Source organism: Anser anser, assembly GCF_964211835.1.
Source record: "Anser anser genome assembly, chromosome: 1".
Classification (NCBI taxonomy): domain Eukaryota; kingdom Metazoa; phylum Chordata; class Aves; order Anseriformes; family Anatidae; genus Anser; species Anser anser.
The window spans coordinates 14,176,066-14,202,228 of NC_139720.1; the positions used below are offsets into that span (position 1 = coordinate 14,176,066).

Sequence of the window (26,163 nt, forward strand, 5' to 3'; positions counted from 1 at the left end):
ACTTTTCAATTCTCGATTTGATTTTTTTTCTAAAAATAAGGTAGCACGTATGCTGTTCCCAATTATCTCAACAATAAATTTGCTTTAAAAACTTGCTAGCAGCTCTGCAGTTCAATGTGTTGGATATTTCACTGTTTGGGATTGGATGGTCTATTCCTCTATCTTGGGCATTTTATAATCATCTTAGTTTTGCTATGGGCTTGAAGGCAGAAGTTTCCATTTCCAAATGCTTATGCCCATCAGCTGTAAGGGGATTGCCCTCCTGTTATCTTCCTCTTTACTCAAAAATGAGGCAAAGATTTAGTTCCTGGTTCCAACCTTAGTCCATTTCTGCTTTTCTTTTTATGTCTGTGTTCACGTAATTTAAGACTATTTTATTTTTTGTTTCAATTTCTCTTGAAAGATTTAGTACAGCTTATTTTTGGCAAACTATCTTTTAGGCTTTCATTATCTAACCTCCAAAAATGCTAACTGGTCACTTTTCCATGCGTAGTGAGCATAGAAGGAAATAGAGTATTCTAATAATTTGAGTAGAGATAAAAGTACTCCTGAAACTTTGTTCATCTCAAGATACTTTAGAAATTCTTGGCTGAATGAAATTCAAGGCATTCCCCACAATTAAGTATGGACCTCTTCAGTCTGGTTAACTTTTTAGCCAGTTCCTATCAAAGTTTGTCCCTCTGAAATATGCATTTTTTAAAACATAGTTTCAGAAATATTTTTATTCATGTTATCGTTTTATTTAAATTGAACTCCTGATCACTGAGAGCTAGATTGCTTTAAGTTTTTCCTCCTCTTTACCAAAACCAAGTTTAAAATAACTAAACTACTTGGATCAGTAACTTGTGAAGAAGCATCAGTTGTATAAATATCAAGGGATGTCTATCCTATGCCATTCATAATAGCACCTATTCTCCAGTCTGTCTGCCATAGCCCACACTGTTTTTATATTGAGTTGATTCATTTATTAAATCTAGCACAAGTCAGTATGCTTTGGTTTGACATGATTTGGCTAAAGACCAGGTTCTACAAAGAGAAGTTAACATTAAATTAGAAAGCTGTAACACTTCACTGTGACAGTATTCAAAATAAACACTTTTAATAGTAAATTTTCTTACCAAGTAAAGCCAAACCAAAAGTGCATGACAGCTGTGATCTAACAAAAATAAATAAATAATAAATTAAAATGTAGAGAAAAAGAAAGAAGCAATGCAAACAACTGGTTCCTTTATTAGATATACTTTTCTTTTTTTTGGAGACTAGCACGCAAGAAATGGGGCTTTTGGATGCCCCCACGTCATCAGCGAACCTGGCTTCATGACAGCTGACTGCCAGGCTATGACCCTCTCTGATCACACACATTTGCAAAGAACCTTTTTCATTCCCATGATCTCTCTAGGTGTGAACCTTCAGTGGACACACTGAGCTCATAATACATACCTTCTGTGTCATAAAGACATGTTAGAAAAACTCTGGTGGGCTATGACACAGTCTTCATGTTATTTTAGACACTTTAAATGGAAAAATCAGAAAAAATCATTACTAGATCTTGGGGCCAGTGCACACCACAGAGGGTGACACAGCATAAATGTAACTTTTGACATGTACCTTCCTATGGGCTTCTAGCCTTCTAGGTATACCACCATATCTGGTGGTATCTGTATCATATACCTGGTGGTATCTGTATCCCATAACTGCTTCACTGTAAAGAAATATTTTTATAATTTCTCTTATATAACTTCAGTTTAACCATTTTTCATCAGTTAGTCATCTACCTCTGCTATAGCTGTTAGCAATCCGTTGTCATGACATTTCTAGGGAATTTTTGCCTACATGGTGACTAGGCCCATATCCATTAACAGTCCCCAGTTTCCATTTATTTTCTAGACAAGATATTATAAATATGAATTATATGTGTCTGTGGTTGGAACACCAGAATCATGGTCTTTCACATGGAGTCATTGGGATACTCCTTGTGAGTCACCTGCCATACGCTCATAAAAACCTGAGATATTCTTATATTATCTTTATGCTTAAGCTAAGATAGCTGTTGTACTAACTAAATTATTCATAGATCTGCATTAATCTCAAAGCTTAATTATCATGGCTAATGATCAGAACTTGGAAGTTAAATGCTCCCATGATGATACCACCCCTCACAGAATTTCTGTCTCTGTAATATCAAAGAAATCTCTATCCATACATGAATCCAGTACTCAAGGTCTGAAACAGCCCCCCTTAGTACAGTAAAATTTCTCTTACAGTTCATCCCCTATGTGTTCCTAACTGAAGTAGATTGCACTGTTTCTTTGCCATTCCTTCTTACATATTGACAGTTTAACACATTCTTCACATATAACATTACTCCATTTTTTCCACTTTTCTGAACAACTCATTCTCTTTAGTGCCTGTTGTTGGGAATGGCTGTTGGTCACCCATATTTCAGTTATCCAGTGTCACATCTTGCAACAGCTGATCAAATTCTTCCATTTTGTTGTATAAGTGCATTCAGTGGGCATCAAAAAAAGCCAGTGATCTCTTTGTCAACCCAGCTAGGCTATGGTGAGTCTTCTCTCCTTGACTGTAGCGTCTAATTCACTACTGCTTTCCACAACATCATTTTCTTTCTCTTTGCTGTCCAGTCACTTAATATTTGGTGTTCTTTTTTCCTTCTTCTATATATTCAAATCAGTGTGGAAAATATACATATTGCTTGATCTTCCTATCAGATTTGTCATCAAGAAGTCAGTGTCCTAATAAGTTAGGTGGCCATAATTTGTGTTGTCTTTTATATTATCACAGGGATTTAAATCCTTTTTCTTACCTTTAACATTGTCTGCAAATGATCTTAATCCAGTGGAGAGATTCAGGCTTGTCTACATTAGCAAGTAAGATGATGCAAAATGAAAGAATCAATGGATTAAAACAATTAGTGCTAAAGCTTTGTTATAATTGGTTCTAGGATTTTACTTCAGATTAGAATTAGTCTGGTCTCCTGGACCAAAAGTCCACATTATATATGTTCAATTTATTGAAGTTTAATGGGCAATTGTTTTTGTAAATACCATTTATAAAATTAAAAAAAAAAAAAAGAATCTCTGTTTTTGGAACCATGGAGGCTATTGCATAGGTGGGTATGGAAAGAAAATAGTTGGTCAATGTAATTCCAATTCCAGTTTTTTTTGATTCTTTTATCAGGAAATCTACCATCGTACTCTACATACGAGCAAATTGGGTAGGTTATCAGGAAAAGAATGAAGATGAGAGAGGAGTCTGCCAGCAGGAATCTCTTAGCAGTGGTTTCCTGTATAACAGTCAGCTTTTTTATAAATATAACCTCATTCCATGCAATAATGTAATATTAATGTCGCCATCTTTGGCACAAACATGGGATCGTGAAACACTTTCTTGCTAATTACCATTTGCACTAATGCACAGAGCACAGGCTGTGATAATATTAGCTTGGTCAGAATCACAAGCATGTCAGAGCCAGCTGACATGTGCCACGTCAGTGTCAGACCCCGTTTAGGGTCCGTTTCCAGTCTCTGAAAGTGTCATATCTGCATCTTTACATCCCAGGAGGCAAAATCCCGGACTCTCTCTCTTAAAATGAATGATTTCTCTTGTCACTCAGAGCCCTAAAGGAAAACCATGTTGCAGCTCCTGTTCATACGGGAAAAAAGATTTTACAGAGAGAAGTAAATACATATCGGACAGGTTTGAGTAGAATTTAGAAATTATTTTTTAAAAACTTGAAAAGTTTCACCCACCTCCAATATGTAGGTGAAAAAAATTGTTAGCCCACTTCTTGTAAGAAAATTAGAGAAGGGACTGGAGAAAGTCCAGGGTCATCATTACAAAGGCACCATCCCTGCAAAAAGCTTTCTCAAGCAAACAAAGGGAAAACAACATCGATATCATTCTCGTAAGTTTTACAATTGCCCAAATAGCTCTGAACAGTGTCAGTGACACTAATCAGTCTCTGTTATCAATTTCCCCCGGCTGCTTCTTATACAAGCTCTGATTAGCTACAGAGCTACTGGAGCGGTCTGTCGGCAGGCTCAGGAAGCCAATGCTAATTCGGTGCATTCAGCTCGCACACAGAAGTCTGTCTTCAACTAACATAGATTTAACTATTTAACTTTTTCCTTACTTGAATCAAATCATCTGTAAGAACCAATGATTTAAGTCTTTTCATTCAATAGGTGAGCTTTCCAAATCTGAAAGTTTCTGAATTTATTAGAAGTGGATAAAAGTATAACTGTAGCAGTGTATCCTCTCATATTTTTCATATTTCTATTTCAGTCACATTGCCATTAGTGACAGTGGAAGTTTAAACAGAGATACGGGACCCATGTCTGTGTTATAAAATCATCTGTTAGCAGTTTCACTGCAATTGCAACTTAAAGTGGCTTCCATTTTTTAAATTTTTAGAAAACTGAAAGTAATTTCCTTCTAGAGAAAATCTCCTAATCCTCTTTAGAAGGATTAAAATGTAAAAAATTTCTTGCAATACAAAGTAGATCTGTAGGTGGATTTTATACCTGTCTTTTCAGCCTTGTAGCTGATAAATGAATCATTACCTGTTTCATACTATTGAGCAAGTATGCATTCTTAAAGGCATTCAGAGCAAAATGTTCCCTCAGCAACTGAAGACTTGAGGTTGACTAATCCTACTTATGTTAACCTTTCCAGGTGAGGTATGATTCCTGTGTCTGAAGTGTTGACCAAGCAGCTATCTAGCAGAAAGCATCAGTATAGGCAGAGGAGATAATAATATCCCCTCTTCGATATCTGCCTTCATGCAAAGAGAACCAGTCTAACCACCATAATGGTTGGACTTTGTGCCCTATTACCAAGAGAAGTCCAACTGCAGTCAACAGAATAACTCCGGGAAGTTCAGGGACTACATCTACATGTCCAGGTACCAAATTCAGGAAAGATGAGTTTATCGGAAATCTGAGGAAATCAGCTGGGAAGCTGTGTACTGAATTCCTGAGATTGGGTCCTATATTTTTGATTGCCTGGGTGGAAAAGAACAAACTTTAATAATTTTTAGGAAGTACTGGGGACATATGTCTAATGTGGTATGTAATAAAAGAAAAACACAGAGATGTCAGTATATCTTAATTATTCTTATGCACTTAACAGAAAAAAATCTAAGCTTTCACTAAGCTTTCTCACATTTTGAGGTAAAAGTAAACTACTTTTGGTAGTTGCTACTTTATAGCAAACATTTGTCACAGTCACCTGGGTAAATGCGGACATTTTTATGAACACCAGAAGTATGAACATTTTATCATAATCATTATAGAACAGCTTGGGTTGGAAGGGACCTTAAAGTTCCAACCCCCTGCCATGGGCAGGGACACCTCCCACCAGACCAGGTTGCCCAAAGCCCCATCCAGCCTGGCCTTGAACACCTCCAGGGATGGGGCAGCCACAGCTTCTCTGGGCAGCCTGTGCCGGGGCGTCACCATCGTCCTAACAGTGAAGAATTTCCTCCTAACATCTAATCTAAATCTCCCCTTTTAGTTTAAAACCGTTCCCTCTTGTCCTATCATTATCTGCCTGAGCAAAAAGTTGCTCTCCGTCTTATTTATAAGCCCCCTTTAAGTACTGAAAAGCTGCAATGAGGTCTCAAGGATGCCTTCTCTTCTTCAGGCTGCACATCCCCAGCTCTCTCAGCCTTTCTTATGTATCATTTCAAAGAAGTACCTCACAACTGAGGGCAATGCTTATGTGTTGACTGCAAGAAATCATCTTTTTGGAAGTTTGTGTAACCAGTTCAAGAAAGAAAATTATTGTACAGTTTATCTCAAAAAGCTTTGGAAGGTCTTTTGAAATTGCATTAATGAGTTCAGGCAAGGCAAAAGGCAACTTACAGTTTGCCTAACCTGCATATGCTGAGTAAATCAGTCCTTATCTAATTGTCCTTGCTTCTATGCTTAATTGTCCTTGAAAGTATTATAAGGCGTTACATTTTCTGCTCAGGAAGAATTTATCAGGTATACTAGGTGCAGGTCTACATCAGATGCTTTCCACAGATGTGTTTTTGAGGCTTTTTCTACAGCAATCGGGTAGCTATAGAAAGGAAAATATCATTCTTGAGCCCTGTTTTCACATCTGTGCAGGTGACTGAGCACTGGCACAGGCTGCCCACAGAGGCTGTGGGGTCTTCTTGGAGACCTTCAGAAGCCACCTGGACGTGGTCCTGGGCATCCTGCTCTGGGTGTCCCTGCTTGGGCAGGGGTGGGAGCAGCCGGCCTCCAGAGGGCCCTGCCAGCCTCAGCAGTGCTGTGATTCTGTGTGATTCTGTGTTACAGTATTTCATCACATCGATTCAGTGCAGGTGTATTTTTTCTTTGTGGGCATTAAAGGTGTGTAAAATGCCAGTGATTATGCTTGTCCAGAAAAGACAAGAAATTGTTGCAGTTCCCAAACAAAAAGCAGCCATTGGTTGCACAAGCTACTCGTGTCTGACCCACAGTTTTCAGACTGAGGGAGAGTTCATCAAATATTTAAAAGGCTGAAGGCTGCACAATGTGTTCTTTTCAATCAGCATGTATACCTGCAAGTATGTTCTATGTGCACAAATATATGTGTGGGTGTGCAATATATGTACCAGTATAATGTTAAGAGTTATAAATGTTTTAGTGGGTGACATTGGTAGTTGGGTGATGGTTGAACCAGATTATCTTGAAGGTCTTTTCCAACCTTAATGATTCTAAGATTGTTTAGGATCCAGTGAATCTCATCAACCATGCTAAGGGAGTTGGGCTCTATGAACCTTGTGGGTCCCTTCCAGCTCGGGATATTCCATGATATTCCAAAGAAGGGGTGCATATCAGAGCACTATTCAAACACATTGCTGTGTTAGGAAATTTGCTGCAAGTTCCCATCTGCTCTGCCCTGTGTTATGGACCCCTTTTAGTGGTCACCCAGGCTGATGAAGGAGCACTCAAACACCCATCCTTTGCCTCTGTCCCCACCACAGCACAGCTGACCCCACCAGGAGTGGCTGGCAGTCGATGTCAGCTAGCTCTCCATAAGGGTAGAGGCTTTCCATACTTTTTATCAGTGTTAAAAGGATCGGGACTTTTTCATGTTCAAGATGTCATGCATTGATTCCTCAGGTAAACCAGCTCAGAAGTTCGCAGCAATGTTGACAGCTTATTTTTTCCTTGCAGACCAATGTCATAACTTGTGTTTTTGAGGAGTACAAACCTTATGCATAAAACATATTTCAGTTAAAGGGGTACTGCCAACTTACATAGAAAAAAAAATCCTTGCTATTACCTATGTGTGTTGCAAGCAATTAGATGATCAAGATGAACAAGAGATATGCTTTTTTCTCTGTTTTTTTCTCGTTTGTTTGCCCAACCATTTGATGGTAATCCAATGTTTCCTTTGAATATCCACCTTAATAATCATTTTTCCCTTTTATTTTGTAGGATCCCTTCATATTACAATAAAGAAATCAGTCTCACTGTGAAAATGTGATTGTACTGGTACAAAACTGTCTAGGAATTCATGATGTAACATTTAAAAAAATAAATAAGCAAGGTGCCAAGTTGATGTTGTGTCTTAGGTTTTTGTGTTAAATAGTTAATCACAGCACATTGTTGTGTGATTTGTTTTTAAGTAAACTAGCTTTGAAGCTCAGCATGAAAAGGCATGTTGCTTTAATGATAACTGTGTAGGTTCTCGTCAAAATGAAAGTTTGGTCTCATTATCCCATTGTTCTCCTTTTCTTTTTTCTCCAAGCTGCCTGTCTCGTCCTGGGTTGTATGATTTTTCCTGATGGCTGGGATTCAGATGAGGTAAAACGGATGTGTGGTGAAAAGACAGACAAGTACACGCTGGGGGCTTGTTCAGTCCGCTGGGCATATATCCTGGCTATTATTGGAATCTTGGATGCCCTGATCCTCTCATTTCTGGCATTTGTGCTTGGCAACAGACAAGACAGCTTGCTAGCAGAGGAGCTCAAGTTGGAAAACAAAGGTAGGACTGCTTTAGAAACACTATTGTTGGGTGGCCTTGAGGCAATTGCTTAAAAACAACTATCTGTTTCATTTTGTTCTATATGTAAAAGTTAACATACTGGCTTACTTCCTAAGTTGCTGGGGAAGAGGAAATGCAAAGAGCAGTGGAAGTTTTACTTTTCAGCCTCCAAAACATAAGAAAGTTTGAAATTGCCATAACTGCTGTACTATGCATGACTTATCCTTACCATTTTCTAGAACTGCAGATGGGATGTGTTTGTGTTCCCAGTTTGTACAGTGTTTCATGAGCATTTAAGTTTCACTATCTCCATCTTTTTCTATACCCCATACAAGATTTGTTCATTTGGTTCCTTTAGAATTTTGCATTGTAATTTGGATGTCTGTAATATAAGGTTGCACTTTATGTGTTAGCAGAGCAGGCAGTGAGGAGGGAGTGGTTGGCTTGGGAGATTTGTACCCAGCTACATAATGGGACCGCCTATGCCAGGGGGCACCAGTAGACTTAGAGCAAGGATCAGAGCCAGGAATGAAAAAGAAAGTAGCTCATGTCCCTGCCTACTCCTTTTAGCAGACCTGTTTTCCCTGGATTTGCCTAATTCCTTCTGAACCTTCTAATACTGTCAGCTGCTTCAACACTACATGGCCACAAGTTCCCAAAGCTCACTACTGACTGCTAAAGAAGTACTTTCTTTATCTGTTTCAAATTGATCCCCTACTAATTTCACCGAGTGCCCCCTAGATCTACCAATGCAGGATTCTGCATTCAGCTCATCTACCACCTTTGCAATTTTGTGGGTTGCTTCTAATAATAGCAGAGATATTGGGAGACCTTCCATGCTGGATTGGAAATCAAGAGCTGTTTGGCAGTCTGTGTTGTACAAAAATAGCTGGTCTCAGCCCTGCTCTGGAAGAACCATTATCCATATATCTGAAAGCACTGGGTCCCAGCTTGCTGACTTGCAGACAGTCAGCACACTCAGTCCTAAGATAAATGGACCTGAAGATTGAATTTCACATATAATTCCAGACCTAGTTAGAGCCTACTGATTTGGGGGTTAAGGAAAGTATGTGTTGCTTGCAACTGTCTGCGTACATCTATTCTGCAGGTAAACTGAGGGCACTTGTTTCAAGGGCTGTCCCTGTGGCCCTTTTCTGAAAGGATAACATTCATCCATATTTGAAAATTAAAAGGTTTATAAGAAGGGTATTCACAGCTATGCCACAAGTGCTTTTGCCATCAGCTTTGTGTTTAATTTGTCTATGCCATACAAAGCTCATGAACCCAACAACAGCTTGTATCAAAGGGCCTCATTTGTTTTGGCACCTTGTGAGCAGAAAACAGCTTCTGGAGACTCATCACCTCTCACATCGCTGGCACGAGCTTGTGCCAGAACATTTGATCCTCAGCATGTCGGACAAAATCATTCAGCAGCTCATTTTCCTTGGAATAAGCACAGAAATGTAACAAAGCATCAGGCTCTACACAAACCAGAACTCAACAAAATGGGACCCGCCTCACTTTGTCCTTCACAGTCAAGCCTAATAACCACCACATTTTAAACTGTCCTTCAGATGAAAAGAAAAAAAGACAACCTGCCTTCTAAAAAGGACATCATCTCCTCCCTCTTCACAAAAAGCTTCCACCAAACAACATCGTCTCCCACAGGGGGACAAGGCAGGCACTAGTCTGGCACGGTCTCTCTGCTTTGCTGCTGCCAACGTCCCTGCAGGTGCCAGCTCCTGGCAGGGCTGGTGGGGCTGCAGGGCTGGCACCTTCACCTGGGGACAGGGCCAACACAGCCCATGGTGTCTGCGGCTTCCTGGCATTCCTGGCCAGAGATCCATCCTTCTTCTGGCCTTCTGGATGCCAGGAAAGCCTGAGCAAATATCCCGCTGGGACAAGAAGGCAAGAACACTTAATTCCCTCTTGTGATCTCTGATCTTCTCTTCCCCACGCTGTGCAGATGGAGCTTTGGGGCCCAGAAACCACCAGGGACTGGTTTCTGCCCAAAAGGCTGTACCCCAAAGCAGGCACTGGGATGTATAGGTAGCGCTCATGCATTTTTGCAGCTAGCAGCCAGTTAGCTATGGATGCCACAGTGTTTAGGAGGAAGATTCTGGGTCTGTATAGCCAGGGTTGTGAGGCAGATTTTGTTATCCTGGAAGTCATTGGATGCAGGCTCAGGTGGTCTGTCTGGGGCAGTGGTCTGTGCTAAGAGGGGGTATTGACTACTTACACTGTAATGAAAATGTTAGTAGAAGATTAGAGCCAATGCTTGTCCTTGATTGGGCACCAAACAACCTCCTGTCTGTACCCCTGGCATGCAGTGCACATGCCTGAGGGCTTTGACACTTAGTCCATAAACTATGTCCCGTTGGTCCCTTTTGGGTTAAGACGCTGGGGAAATACTTACCAGCATTAGTCCACATGCAAAGTACACATGCATCTCTTGGAAATGGTCAGGGAAAATACTGAAATATGCAAATGTACTAAAGTGCTTCCCATATAGACATGAAAATAAAACTATGGATATAAGCAATCCCACCTTCAGTCTCCTCAGCTACTCTTACAATGTGAAGTCCTCACAACAAGCAGCCCTGAACGCTAAACACTGCCACTCATCTCTTCTTCCCCCTTCACCCAAATGGTGCCAGTCTCCAGGCTTGTACTGGCTTCTGTTTCTGATTAGCACACCGGGATCAGGAGCATCCTTTTCTCAAGGAGGAGTCCCTAGGCTGATGCTGGCCTCCAAGAGGAAAAAATGTGGCCAGACTGTCAAGGAGTGCTGGTGAGGGGCTGTTGACTGTCTAGGTGTCCCAGAACTCCTTCCCCTTGGTGGTGATGATGTTCTCTGTCACAGGGCTGAACATCCTGTAGCCCATGATAAGCAAGGCTTCCCCTTGAAGGGAAACCTTGTAGCTTCACAGTGGTTTTTTTTCAGAAGAATGAACCTGGGGAGAAACCAACGCTGACTGCACCCAAGAGGAACCTCCGCTTACCCTCTCAACTCTTCGTAGAATCATAGAATCCTTAAGGTTGGAAAATCCCTCCAAGAACATCTGGTGCAACCACCCCCCTACCACCAATGTCACCCACTAAACCATGTCCCTAAGCACCAAGTCCAACCTTTCCTCGAACACCCCCAGGGACGGTGACTCCACCACCTCCCTGGGCAACCCGTCCCAGTGCCTGACTGCTCTTTCTGAGAAGAAATGTCTCCTCATTTCCAGCCTGAACCTCCCCTGGCACAACTTGAGGCCATTCCCTCTTGTCCTGTCACTAGTCATCTACTGCTAGGGCTTTGCCCCATGCATGTCAGCATTATGTAGTAGCTCAACAGAGGGGAAGAAACTATAAATTAAGTGTGAGAGTCACAACAGTTTTCATTTGTGGAAAAATCCTCAAGAACAATGAATTATGAAGCAATGATCAGGCAGCTGGGCAGCTGTTTCCTTAATCAGGTCTCGAGGACTTGCTGCAGATCAGCTCCCACAGTGTCATCAATAAGAGCTTGCCATGGCTGTTAGAGCTCCTGTGAGTACCCAGGACCACAGCTGTTTCTGAGTATTGGTGACGAGTAAACATTTAGAAGTATACAGTATGTAACAGGATGGTGAAAAGACAAGAAAAAGACAGAAAAAGAGCAAGCTGTACTTGTCTGTAGACTTATCACGCTGAATTACCACCTGCTGTATGCTTTTGGTTACTACAGTGCTGTGTATTTACATAGGTTAATGAATGCTCATATGCAAGGAATTTGACTGCTAAAATTACTCACAGGAGAAGACAGCTGTTTTGTTTTTTGGTTGGTTGCTTGCTTCTTTTTCTTTTTGTTTTTGCCATACAAGAAAGTTTCCTTTGTCACTACATGACAAAAATAGTGCGTGCTTACTTCTTCTTTGCTTAGGTTTGAGAGTAGACTACCATGTGAGCTTCATATCTGAAACTGAAGCTTAGCAGATTTTTTTCGGGGTACGATGTACTTAATGCATTTTCCTAATCATGCAAATTTTACACAACAATCCATACCTTTCTCATTTTAAAAACTGCCTTTTGAAGAAAAAAAGACACTTCTAAAAAGACTTCTACATTATGTTTATGCCATTAGCAAAAAGAGAGGAGAGCAGTGTTACATGGTTTGTTTTAATTTATAGGAAAAAATGGTAATGACTTAAAGGCCTGCATGTTATTAAGCTAATGACATTCTGGGTGATAACAAAAATAGCCAGAATTCATCTTAGCTTTAAGCTTCATCAACACCATCAACATCAGGGGAAGAAAAAAAAACTCAATGTGTTGTATAATGGCAGAATTTAACATTTTCAACTGTAATGTTTTAATGACATAAAATTAAAGTTCTGCCCAAAGGGTGCAGAGACAAAATAAGATGTTTCCAAAATAAATTGAGGGTGCAAAGCAATTACTTTTATGGTAGAAAGTGGTAATTTGGTCTGTATTATGAGTGATAAATACATGAGCATTCAGAAGAAACTATCCTTTTAAGTAATATCAGTCAGGCCAAGTGGGTAATGCACTTTGTGGACAGCTGTGCCTTTTCTGATGGATGGAGCAGCTTCACAAAGTGTTTACGTTTAACATTTGACTTACCTTTGGGGCCCATCTGGTCATAGGCAATTTGCACTAGAGATTTCCCAGAGTTGCAAGCCCAGGGCTGAAATAGATAAAAGGACCAGGCAGCTAGATGGGAGATCTGAAGGATTCATCTACCTTGCAGTGATTGCAACTCACGCAGACAGATTCAAGCTACACCAAGCAGCTCCCAGCAGCCACGCTGGGGAGAGCTGGGCATAGAGCTCTGTGCAGGATGCCCAAGTGGGTATTTAACAGTTTGTTGGCATTTGCACCCTCATTATTCTCTATACTGGTGCTGTCAGTGCCTGATGGAGTTTGTTGAAGGCTGGCTCCGTACATCTGCACGAGCTTCAGAAACTGCAGACTATACACACTTGAAGAAAGAAACTCAGGGGAAGTAGCTTCTTGGTGACAAAGCAGTTTTCTGGAAAAAAAAAAAAAAAGAAAAAAAAGAAAAAAAAAGAAGAAAAAAAAAAAAAGCTTGCATCGAGATCTCTGCACCTCTGGCAAGAGTTATCTTTGTAAACAAGAATATTCTGTCCACATGACTTCAGCTGCAACAGAAAACTGTCTGCAGAAGTCCTGCTATCTGAAGCTGAGCGACAAGAGGCCAGCAGTGTGCTTGTCCCATTGAGGTACTGTATAACAGAGTGCACACCAGCTGTCATTCCTCGAAAGGAAAATAGCTCAGGACACAGCACTTTCTGCAAAATGCTGCAAAATGGCAAAGCCCTGCTTATCGGCATGTAGTTCTCATGGCATACATTTGCAAACATTCAAGTTAAGTTGTTCAAAATTGGGTGAATAAACATATGAATTTTGATATCTGATATAGTTGCAATACATAAAAGAGTTGCCAACAGCTCTTGTTAATAATAAAGACTACAAATCCAGCCAGAACAACATTTACAGCCCTGTATATCCATGTTTTCCATCTGATAAAATCATATAGTTCCTTTTTGTAAAATTCTGTACCCCTTGACTTCTCCAGCTATATGCACATTTTCATTTCAGTTAAAATACACTTTTCTTTCAAAAGCAAGATGCAGCACATCTGTTAACTCTGTTCCCTATTTCTCTTCATGTCTGCTTGTCTCCTCCCATCATTTCTTTCTGAAGTTCAAGAGTGATCCACTGGACTCCACTTCAGTCTCTTCCTGCTTTGGCGTGGCTCAGCATTCAAAGCACTTAAGGTGTCTTTGAACTCAGAACCAACTTGGCCACTTGAATTTCCATTTGAGAAGGGAAATGTGGAAGAAAGTCGCTGCAGAGTGATCTGTGATGGATTGCTGTAGACAGCCCACCACATGTGCTCTCTAGACTGCAGCTGGCCAGAGGAAGCTGGAACTACGTCAAAAAGTTTATAATCTTGCCTCAAAGGAGAAGGATTTAGGTGCCCCGGTTTTCAAAGGTAGAATCAAGTTATTATTTGAAGTCCACAGACATAGATTCCAGGTTGGGAATTACTGGCCCTCATTTCTCGTTTCAAAACATGATTCTCTGCCATGTCAGCCAACAACAAAGCTTTGTCACAGCTGTGATGATCTCTTATGTTCTCTTTCAGCTTCAACCAACAAGTGGCTTATCTACCACTGCAATTAACTCCAGTTGTATATTTCTTTGTCCAGTGGCAACCTGTTTTTCTTTGGGTATCACCTCCATGAGTTAGAAGGAACTCTGAGTACAGAGCAGTAGGCAAATAGTACCAGCATTTCACCTAGAAGGCTGCAACTAGAAGCCAAACATTATTTTATAAAGATTTTTTTCTCAAAATTTCTATCCTTAGAGAATGGCAACCATTTGCCTGTGATTTCAACTATGTAAATAATATGAAATAGAGAAAATATAAAGGTAAACATGGATATTTCATTGTGATCAACATCAGAGGGAACTTCATCTCTCCTGGCATAAGATTCTCATATCACTGCTGTAGGGTCTATGCCCAAGATATAAACTTTCATCCAAGGACTGTATGAACAGTCATTAGATCCAAATCCTGGACTTTCCTTTTCAGTGCCCTAATGTCCTGTGCTCTCTTGTCCCGTGTATACTGAATTCTGTCACACGAAGCAGAACAGCTCCAGCCACAGGATTTCTGGCTCCTCCACCGCAGTCTACAACATATTGTGTAGGACACTGTTGCTGGAGATCAGAACTGGAGGACTGAGAACCTCCAACATAAGAAAAGAACGTCCTCAAACCAAGGCAGGCAGAAAATCAAAGTATTTTGGAGGTTTCAGTAGAAACTCAGGGGAGGAAGATAGGGAGCAAGATCAGAAGTCAAGGTGCTTCACTATGGACTTAGAAAACACTCCCACTCCCAGAAAAAAAAAAAACTCTTCCACTTCAAAATGTCTACTTTTGTGTTTACGAGTGTGTGAGATGCACATGTGAGAAATTACTTAGACTTTTCTATTTGCACTAAGTGGCAGTAAGAGAAAAACCCTGGAGCGGTATTCAGAATAGATGAGTTTGATTCCTGGTTCTCTTACCAAGCTTGGATCTATCATTTGATTTCTCCATTTCTCCATCTTTTAAATAGGGCAAATTAGACTGACTTTGATTGGGTATGTTGTGTTTCATCAACAGAAGGTGAATTAGGAAAGCTGAATAGTGGTATTATTACTGAAAGTATGTATACTGAGACTAAGCTTCAAATAAAGTGTTTCATCAAGGATGTACTTTACCACTGCATTAAATGGTGATACTCTTAAGGGGAGGCAAATGAGACATCAAAACTAAAAGTCGAAAGTTGATTAAAATACCTTATTAAATAAAGGTCAATCTTGCAGTGGTGCTGATTGATATATCAGCTGATCCAACAGTTCCTTTCCAACTCTACTTTCTATAATGAGAAAGTAAAATTAGTCCTAAGTATACGCATTAATTACTTAACTGAAGAAGCTGGAGACCATGAATAAAGAGTTGTAGTTCCCCACTGATTAATGAAGGAAGAACATGGTGAACTGCTTTCTTTCTCTTAGAAAGATGGGTCCCACTTGCTGTTACACTCTGAAAGGAATCTCATACAACAGCTCAGTTAAAGAAATTATCTCTCCATTTAATGAGCTCATGATATGAAGGACCAAGTAGCAGGACTTCAAGGTATGCTGGTCACAAAAAGATACCCAGCCTAAAAAAATACTTCTTAAATGCTATGGGGAACTCGATGTGTTGTATGGGCTCTGTGCTCTGCTTACAAATTCTGTAGGGCAGCAAGCCACAGAGGAGTTGAACATTAAAAAACTTAGTGACATGATGCATAGCAGTGGGTGATTAGGTCATTACGAAGTGCTGTTACAAGCTAAAACAAAACTCTGGCCTAGACAAGTTCAGACAAAGCCTGACAGATCTGGAGACCTGTATTTTTAACTTAACATAAAGCCTGTTGTGTATGGCCTGTTACAAGCAGGACAGTATTTACTGAGATAGAAGGCAACATGTCTGACTGTGCCGTCGCTGGTAGTTGCATTAGAAATGTTTTGAAGTCTGGACAAAAATCAGAGATATTTCATAATACAAAGATGTACAAAAGGGAAGTAGCTGGCACATACTTCATTCCAGGTAGAGCTAGTCACTCACAAAGAGTATCATACCCTACACCATCCATGCTCTCATCCCTATTGGCAGGAGACACATTTTTAGAAGAAACAGCAGAGAACAGGAAAGCTCATGACTCAACCATTCTTGCATAAGTGGTTTTGATCAACATGTTAACACAGACTAAATAATGAAGACAGGTTTGTGCCAATAATCTAGACTTAGGAGGAAAAGCTGATCTACAAGGACATTTTGCTGTCCAGTCCAACTTGCAAATTCAGCGAACTGCCTGGGCTGTCCATATGTTCACAACAGTCCTAATGGCTTGTTCTTGCATACAGATGAAGCCTGTAGAACTGAGCTGTAATTGTTCCCTGTTGAAGCAAGTTCCAGTAATTTTCATGGAAATCTTTCTCATTATTTAAAAAGTCATTAGTTGCATTATCACATTTCTGCTGTGAATTTGTTTTGACTCTTCTTCAGTAGTTGCATAAAGCGAACATCATTTTCTATCTGCAAAAAAGGCATCTGAAAAAAAAAATCAGGTAATGTCCCCCTTTCTGAGCATAATGTCAATAGAAACAAAGGATGTTGTCAGTAGCTTTAGAATGAAAGATCTATCAAAAATTCCAAATGAAAGCAAGGCAAACAGCCTTGTTTTCCAAAGTTACACTCAATGAGACATGTAAGTCATACCTAATGAGATATTTGAGATATCTGTCTCTTTCTGGTTTCTGTCACAGGTAATGTCCAAGACAGCTTACTACAAGCAAAAATTGATCAGCTTGGTGCTGGCAGTGTAGTTTTTCTCTATTTAGCCAGTTATTTTTATATTGCTTTATTCTAGAACCTTGAAACTCTTTGTATTATTTCTGGACCACTTCCAGAGTTGTTCTGCACTTTCTGTTGAATCCCTCGTCTTCTTCTGAATGACAAGCTTGGTAGACTGTCATTCCCATTGACCTCTTCTGGATGCCTGGGAAGCCAAACCCAAGATGCCTGGGAAGACAAGCCCAGATTAGGGCACGCATATATTGTTGTTCCTTGGCTCTGGAGTGACCCTACCAGGCACATGTTTGCTGGGGCTGAAAGTTAATGTTCTGTTCTTGGCTGCCAAGATCTTTCTCTGTTGACTTTTCCATGTCTGTACAGATTTACTTGATACAACACCAGACAATAGCAATGGAAGTGGAAACAGAACATGATATTCATGAGTGACATTGCACTCAAGATTTCAGTAGGTGTTTGCTAACTTCATTTGCCAGAAAGGAGCATAATAGGTAAAAAGTGAAATTGCAATCCAGAGAGAGTCAATCAAGGTTTTGCATACCTTTTCTATCTGTTTTTTCTTAATTCATATATTTAAATTATATCAATGACTTTGTTCATAGCACTTGGACCATGTTATTAAGTTTAGTCTTTCAGCCATTTGGCATGCAAGCACTCCAGCTGTCAGAAATATTTTTATGCACTTACTTCAAGAGCATTTAGTATAAAATGTGTTCTACAGACATGGTAAGACTGAAAATAGTCATTTTCTTGCAATCTCATTTGACTAAATGTATTTACAACACCCCTGCACGTTTGATTTTACAAACCACCTTCACCTTAGTTTAGTAAATCTAAAAATTTTCAGGATCATAATGAGCTGGCATGAAGATGTCATTGCATAGTCATTCATCTCAGAGCAGTCTTTAATCTCAAAGTACTACACCCTTCTAGGCGGCAGCGTCTGACACCAGACAAACCATTGCTTTGGTTCCTGTAGGCCATTTCCCTCAGTCCCTGCCCTCTGATGTTCCCAGCCAATTCTCTCCTAATCACTGAGTGAATTGTTCGTGTCTAGTCCATGCACACTAAAACCAAAGCTCTCTGCTCTTTGTATAACTCCGTGTCTGATAGAGGCTGAAAATATCAGCATGGTCGTTTAAGCTACTCTCCAGTATCACACAAGCTGTAGGACGGTCTGAATCCCCTCCAGCTTGTCAGCATTGCTTAAATTGTGGAATCAGAGCCGGACACTCTTCCAGGAGTGTTTCTAACTCTGCCATACCCCGAGGTTTCTACCTCTGCCATACCCCACATGTTCTCTGTCAATGTGTGGCTGTTTCTTGCACCATGATGTATCATTCTGCATCAGGCCACGCTTATAAAATAAGTCATTTGCTAACACAAAGACTTCTTTGGTCTTCTTCACCACAGCAGCTCAGAGATAGTCAATGGACATTGCCAGTGGCTCCCGGCAGACTGGAGAACATCTGGATATTGTAGGTCTCTCTCTTTCTTTCTCACTAGAAGGAAAGGTAAAGATCTGAAGAAGAGGAGACTAGGAGCAAACTTCTTCCTTTTCTACACGTGCACTGGATTCAGATACACATGCACTGTTGTCTGGACTAATAGTGTAGGGGCACTTTGTGCATCCCTTGCATCCCTATGTCTTTGTTTGTTTTCCTTCCCCACTCTTCCAAGGGTTTCATAAACTCTCAATCCACATGGAGAGTTCGGTCATAAAGGTGGATCTTTATAGGATGAACAGTCCCTATTGTTTGGTATAGCTGAAGACCCTGAATTCCCACTGTATGGTCTAATAAGTGGACAACCATCTTGAAATACTGAGTAAATCCACCAGCATTGCTACCAGTAACAAAATGTAAAGGGAGATAATTGCTTGCTTCCTGAACACGGAAGCAATAGTTTAGTTGTATTTTTTCCATTTCTACCATAATAATACATGCGAAAGATAAGTGCACATTGGATAAGTATTGAGAAAAATAGCAGTGTTATGTAAATGCCTGCTAAAATGGGTGCATCTGAAATCTGTGCAGAATACAATAGTTCAGTTATTTAATGGTTACTTCAAAGAAAGTAAATTCAGAAACCAAATTAGATTGGCATAGCTAAAATGGACTCATTTTAAACAAAATATTTACTACCATTCTTTTTATTTTTAAGTAGATTATTGAACCAAAATCCTCAAAGCTTTTCCACTGGGCATGTTGGACATGATTATGCAGTGGTTTCCTTCATCCTGGAAAATCAATAAGAATTTTAGAGGGTGGGAGCAAACTGAATCCATTAGAGCAATTCATGCACATTTTAAATAGTCATGAATCTTACCTATATTAATCCTTGGGCATAGAGTGTTTCAAACAACATATTTCAGATGTTTTAATGGTGGATGTGTATCAAACAGTACCACGTTTCCTTTCAAGAACTATCGTAACACTCTGACAATAACAATTGGCTGATCCCTTACAAATAAAACTGATAAAACAATGAAGTTCAGACATCATATATCCTACAGAGACAAATACTGGTCTACTAGGGAAAGTGTCAGTGCATTAGAAATCATTCAGAGTGTTTCAAATGTGAAGAAGAAAAAATATTGTTAAAGTGTTAATGGGAAATTGGGTACAGAAGCCATGTGGGCAAAGTATGAAGGTGTTGTACATAGAAGAACAGCCACAAAAACAGGACTTGCATCCTTAATGGAAACACTGGATTTGGCAACATAGTGCCAAACGGTTAAGGAGAATCTTTCCTTGGGAAAATAAAAAATTGTATCAGCTTTAAAGGCTGCATCTCTATGCCCTTTCAGAATGAGTCTGCAGCATCTAATTGTAGAATTTAAAATGATAGCTGAAAACCTCTGAGAATTCACTGGCATGTGGCCTCAGCACTTCCAAGCAGAGGCGGTAACTATCTAAAGAGCAAAACTACCCTCTAATGTTCTGCCTAAATTTTATAAGTATTCTCCCTGCTGCTCTGTAGATGCTAATTCCTATTGAATATGGCCAAAGATGACATATTATTAAGTACAATAAATCTTCCCATATAACTATCAGTCCAACAATTTTCCTGAAGAGGACTGACAAGCTTATCTTAAATAAATCCCTGAAAGAGCTCTGTGAAATGATTAGAAGTTGTATGTTTGCAAAGATGCCAGAAGATCATCAGATTTATACACTGATCAATCATTTATACACTAGTGAGCAGCTGGCATTTGAGGCTGTGTCTGCTCATCTATCAACCAGTTCTCAAAAAGGTTAGAGACAATAAAATTGTACTCAGGCACTAATATAGGTACAAAAATGTTGTAAAACTGCTAAGTGCTGTAGATTACAGCATGAAATGATTGGATTTCATATTTCAAAATAATTTGTATATCAGATCCTAATCCTATGATCCCAAAAAAATTTACAAAGAAGTCACCTTCTTCATGTTGACATGGAAAGAGGACCTGGAGGCTGGTGACGTCAGTGCCCATTATGGTACACTATATGCTACTTAGATTATTTTTTAATATTGTTGAATTCCACCTGAAACCAGTCATGTTAGTCCAGCACTGTACAGCATCTACTAAATCTGCATTACATTTTCTCCAATAATTCTTCAGAATATCCTCTTAAACTCTGCATAGCATTGAGGTCAGCCTGTGTTTGTCTAGACCTATATTTAGTTTCAAGCATTAATTGAGGTCCTCCTCAAGAAAACTTGCAGAGAGATAAAGCACTAATCTCTTTCAAACTCGGCAATTATGATAAATAATGTCCATTGTTCAATTTTCTCTTCTCCGCAGATATCCTGGGCTGTGCCTCCATTCCACCTTGCTTCTCCTTTCTTTCTTTTCTTTCTCCCCTATGCTTTCATACAGTATGCATTTGTATCCCAGTTGCTTAGCAAATCTCTTTATTTCATTTTTATTTCTAGTCTTCAACTTTCATAATCCCACAACCAGGTGTTTTCTCAATTTATATATACCTAATAATAGAAGAAATGATTATATCATCAGTTAAGCAGACAAAATATAGAAGCAAATGGGAACTTTTCTGTTTGGTGGTGGTGGTGTGTTGTGGGTTTTTTGTTGTTTGTTTCTTATTTTAGTGTATATCTTGTATGACTTTCTAAACTCTAACAGTAGAAACATTATAAATGGTATTATAATTCTTAGCCTGCTTGGGAAGAGGTGAATGTTATCATGTAATAAGTATACATGGGTTGTTATAGCTATCACTCAGATCAAAACCCTCTGCATTGACCAATTATTATTACTTTTTTCAACAAGGAAAGAATGCAGCAATTCAACACTTGTCCAGTCTAGTTAATGTATTGTGCCATTTTTCTAAGTGTTGAATTTGTGAACAGGCTAGTTTTGACAGTTTGAGACACTTGGTACTTTTCATTTCTAAATCATAAATTATAGTACAGCACATATTTGATGAAAATTGCCAAAAATTGAATCTAGATGATGACTAATAGCTGAAAAATCTAAAACAAACAAACAAATAACAGCAACTACAAAAAGTTGGGTTCTGCTCACCTGTTAGCAGACAAATGCCAATAACAGAAAAATCCATATATCTTAAACCTGTACTAACGAACAGTCTAAACAATCTCACTAGGAAGACTCAGAAATGAATGGAGAACATATCTACCTTTGAATGCCTTCATCTTTAGCCTCCTAACTTCAGATATCTAATACCTATTTCCAGAATACCCCTAGATATGTCACTCAAATCTCTGAAAATCTGGTTGTCAATATGGAATATCATACACCCAAAAAGTGAGTCAACTTGAGGTCTCTTCTGAAGAACAGTAACTGCTTGTTCTTGACAAGACTGACTTTGTAGATCAGGCATGTGATGGAGATGGGTGTGATGTGAATATATTGTGAGACAGCTGATACATTTTTGGAGAGCTAAGCAGTAGAGCCAACAATTAACTTTCAATGGCTTGTACCAATGCCTTGGACAGTACAGCAGTCTCTGCACTCCCACTCCATCTCAGCATTTAAAACCTGTTGAATTAGTAAAGTGAATTAACCTAGTATGTGACACTTCTTTCTCTAAAGTTTCCAGTAAATTTAGTCTACAGTGATTATGATTTAGGCACTGGAAGGCCACTGTAAGGTCTTCCCAGAGCCTTCTCTAGACTGAGCAACCACAACACCCTCAGCCTGTCTTCATAGGAGAGGAGTTCCAGCCTTTTGATCATCCTTGTGGCCCTCCTCTGGACTTGTTCCAATATGTCCATGTCCTTCTTGTGCTGTGGCCCTGGAGCTGAACACAGGCGCCAGGTGGGGTCTCATGAGGGCAGAGCAGAAGGGAACAATCACCTCCCTCGTCCTGCTACCCACGCTTCTGTTGATGCAGCCCAGGACACGGTTGGCTTTCTGGGCTGCAAGCGCACATTGCTGGCTCACGTTGAGCTTCTCATCCACCAGCAACCCCAGGGCCTTCTCCTCAGGGCTGCTCTCAATCCATTCTCCACCCAGCCTGTGTTTGTGCTTGGGATTGCCCCGGCCCAGCTGCAGGACCTTGCCCTTGGCCTTGTTGAACCTCATGACGTTTGCACAGGCCCACCTCTCAGGCCTGCCCAGGTCCCTCTGGGTGGCATTCCTTCCCTCCTGCGTGTTGGCCACACCACACAGCTTAGTGTCATCGGCAGACTTGGTGAGGGAGCACTCGATCCCACTGTCCATGTCGCTGACAAAGATGTTAAACAGCACTGGTCCCAATACTGACCCCTGAGGAACACCACTCGTTACTGATCACCACCTGGACATTGAGCTGTTTCCCACAACACTTTGAATGCAACCATCCAGACAAGTCCTTGCCCACTGAGTGGTCCATCTGTGAAATCCATCTCTCTCCAATTTAAAGACAAGGATATCATGTGGGACAGTGCCAAATGCTTTGCACAAGTCCAGGTAAATGACATCAGTTGCTCTTCCCCTATCCACCAATGCTGTAACCCTGTCATAGAAGGCCACCAGATTTGTCAGGCATGATCTGCCCTTAGTGAAGCCATGTTGGTTGTCACCAATTACTTCCATATTTCCTGTGTACTTATCATAGTTTCCAGGAGGATCTTCTCCATGATCTTGCCAGGCACAGAGGTGAGACTGACTGGGCTGTAGGAACTACAGTAGGAACTACTAGTAGGAACTACAGCCCAGTAGGAACCGGGTCTTCTTTTTTTTCCTTTTTAAAAATGGGGTTTATATTTCCTCTCTTCCGGTCAGTGGGAACTTCACCAGACTGGCACAACTTCTCATGGATAGTGGCTTAGCAACTACATTTGCTACTTCCCTCAGGACCCACAGATGCATCCCATCAGGTCCTATGGACTTGTGCAGCTTTATATTCCTTAGAGTGTATCCTACCTGACCTTCTCATACTGTGGGTGGTTCATCATTCTACCATTATCTGCCTTTGCTTCTGGGTCTTGGGCTATGTGGCTAGAGCTCTTGCCAGTGAAGACTGAGGCAAAAAAAAGTCACTGAAATAGGAGTTTTCAGAGACTGGTTCTTAAAATAATCAACAAAGTCAGAATTCTGACTTTAATTCAATAATGTCTTCTTGATTCCTTGTAGTGCAACGGATACCATCTGGATCTCAGAACAAGAAAAACCCTATTATAGAACCTTTTCTGACAAACTGCACATTAAAAGAGCAATAGTATTTCAAGATACAAAGCCTTTTAATGAATGGATGTTGAATTTAATATTTTGCTTTATTCCAATTATTTTTTATGCTAGCTCATTTCATTTTGATATCTTAAAGCAAAAATTTCTGATTTTTCCCTCAAAACAATTTCCTTATGGAATGACGCTGCTTATCTGCACACCTGTTTAGTAATCCTTTTCCTTAATAACTTTTAAATCCATCATGTAATTTCAACAAAATTTGTCAAAAGTTTAACATTACTCCCAGAAGTGTTCTGAAGATCAATGGCTGGATAAAAGGGAGAGCATTAATTAGCAATCACACTAAGGGAAAGCCAGGAGATCCAACGCTTAACAGCACTTGGATGGCCAACTCAGCACAAATCTCATTTCAAATATGCTGCACTGCCTGCTGTGTCATTATTGTCTGTCAAGATCAAGTTAGGTTGAGTATATGAAAACATTGCAAGTATTTCTCAGTGTATGTGTATAAAAATGTAGGGAAAGTGGAATAAAGCCAAGGGTCTGTGGGAGAGAGTCTGTAAGGGACATTTGGGGCCTGGGAGTATGGAAAGTTTTGGGGATGCAAGGGGAGCTGGAAGTACTCATGAGGGAGTACTAATTCATGAGGAAGATAGGTGTCTTAGGTAGAAAATACCTGGGTGTAAGAGGAAGCAAGGTATTGACATGGAAGGGTCATTGGGCCATGGTAAAGGAATTGGGTCATGCTCAGGACACGTAGAAGGAGGACATGCTGTTCACTGAAAGCCAGGCTTCATTAGTTTATTGTAACTGCTTTTGCAACATCAGGCTCATTTAAAGCTGACCAATAAAAAGACTATTCAAGCATCTAAACAATTCAAAATGTATCTCATGAAACATTTTGGTTTAACTGTAAATAAAATAATACAATAGGAAGTGGTGGAGACACCATTTTTAAAAAAAAAAAAAAAAAAAGTAAAATTCTGTTTTGGTTCAGACCCAAACTATTTTTTCCATGGCTTGCTTCAGCCAATAAAGTGAAAAAATGGTTATTTACCTAACAGTTATATTTAAAAATATCTGCAACACAGGCATGGCCCGTACCTTCCGCTACAAGCTTAGCTGTGGGTACAGCTCCCAAAATATGCCAAGGGACTAGAACTTCCTATTAAGTTCTGGCCGATAGGATCTCAGGCTGCTCGTCAGAGAATTTGTTTCCTTGTTTGGCTGAAGATAAACAAGGTAGAACCAAGCTACGTGCCTCTGCAGATGGCAATCTTCCTAGGAGATACTATCTTTTCAGCAACCAACTGTACGAAACTTTCCTGAAGGTCAGTGCATACGAAATAACTGATTCTCATCTCCAGATTACGTTTTGCATGTGCCAAATGCTGCTAGGGTTTATGAACTGGGTTCATGAGAAGAAGTCCACAATACTGATTGAAGATGTGATGCTTACTGCAGCTGACAAACTCAGTGGGGTATGGGCCACGCCTGGGGAACTTCTATCTTCCAGAAAACTGATATTAACTCTTCCTAATGAGCAGTAGGCAAATAGCACCCACAGTATAAATGGTTTGTAGATAAGCAAAAATCTGTATTCACAAATCCTGTCAATCAACACTTTGCAGCAATTTCCTTTCAAAAACAGAAAGATAGAGAGAGCTGGTCTAGGAAATTCAGCATTTTGAGGATGCAGCATTTCTTTTGTCACAACCAAGGAAAAGGTGGGATGAAGGCAAGTGCCATTAGCATTCAGCCAAGCAGCTCTGCACCAGCATGCCAGGGCTGTGCTGTGCTCAGCTGCTCTGCTCAGGATTTGGCCACCTTTGAGACTGAGCCTGTGCACAGCACCTTCCACAGAGAGCATGGGGCAGGAGTGTCCAGGAAAACCCCCCATCGTCTGATCTCTGCTGACTGCAGCAAAGTACCGTAGCCCCTTCAGCAGTGTGAGCAAGAACAGCATCAAGTCCTGTCATCTTGTGCCCACTGACAACGTGGAGACAGTTTTGTCCTCCCAAAATAAAAATCTTGTTATTGTCTCTTCAGCTGATGAACCCTAGAGATTGATCTCCAGCCTGATGGTAATTCCCAGTTCAAAGCATCTAGAAAAAATGGGCAGGATGCAAATTTGCACTGAGAAAAACAGAACACAAAACAAAAAAAAATAATTCCATTACTTTACATGCTATGGCAGTTTAGGAGTATGTTAGATATGTCAGACCTTAGCCTGTGGCATTGTATTCCCCCCAAGCTTTGGAGGGAAGGCCATGGTGACAGCACGGGGAGGGTTGGAAATTCTGGCCCATGAAGAGCCATGAGTGGTTCAGGTGTGAGGGCAGCTGGACCAGCATGATTGCATCCCAGAAGCAAGCCTGGCGACAAGGAGCTTCAGCACAGGGTCAAGCTGACAAGGCCATGTTGTTTTTAATCCTCATCTAATGTCTAAACAGCACCTTGTGCCAAGTCAATGAGCTCTGGTCTTTGCCTTTCAGTTTCTGGGTGTTGTTTCCCTCCTCCAGATGTTACTGAGATGCTGTTTCCATCTGGCAAGGAGTATTTTATGTGTGTATATCTCATAACAGAGCATGATG

The 26,163-nt window shown here is 40.4% G+C and overlaps 2 protein-coding genes across 15 annotated transcripts in view; one reads left to right on the forward strand and one right to left on the reverse strand.

Moving 5' to 3' along the window:
• The window catches only part of LHFPL3 (LHFPL tetraspan subfamily member 3), a 261,232-nt gene that overhangs the window by 167,273 nt on the left and 67,796 nt on the right, over positions 1-26,163 (forward strand). For all 11 annotated transcript variants that reach the window (XR_014578021.1, XR_014578022.1, XR_014578023.1 and 8 more), the window contains exon 2: positions 7,768-8,004. Coding sequence is in view for 8 of the 11 variants with exons in the window: in XM_083819854.1 (XP_083675980.1) it covers positions 7,768-8,004 (237 nt within the window). In the remaining 3 variants the exon portion in view is untranslated. The remainder of the gene's footprint in view (positions 1-7,767; positions 8,005-26,163) is intronic.
• LOC310892296 (uncharacterized protein) overlaps positions 1-26,163 on the reverse strand; it is a 56,370-nt gene that overhangs the window by 21,515 nt on the left and 8,692 nt on the right. For 2 of the 4 annotated variants that reach the window (XR_014578020.1, XM_083819839.1), the window contains one exon: positions 24,530-25,705. The exons of 1 other annotated variant lie outside the window; for it this stretch is intronic. The gene's annotated coding sequence lies outside the window, so the exon portion shown is untranslated. Of the gene's footprint in view, positions 1-24,529; positions 25,706-26,163 lie in introns of those variants that run through there. One more of the 4 variants, XM_083819840.1, reaches the window with a different exon arrangement.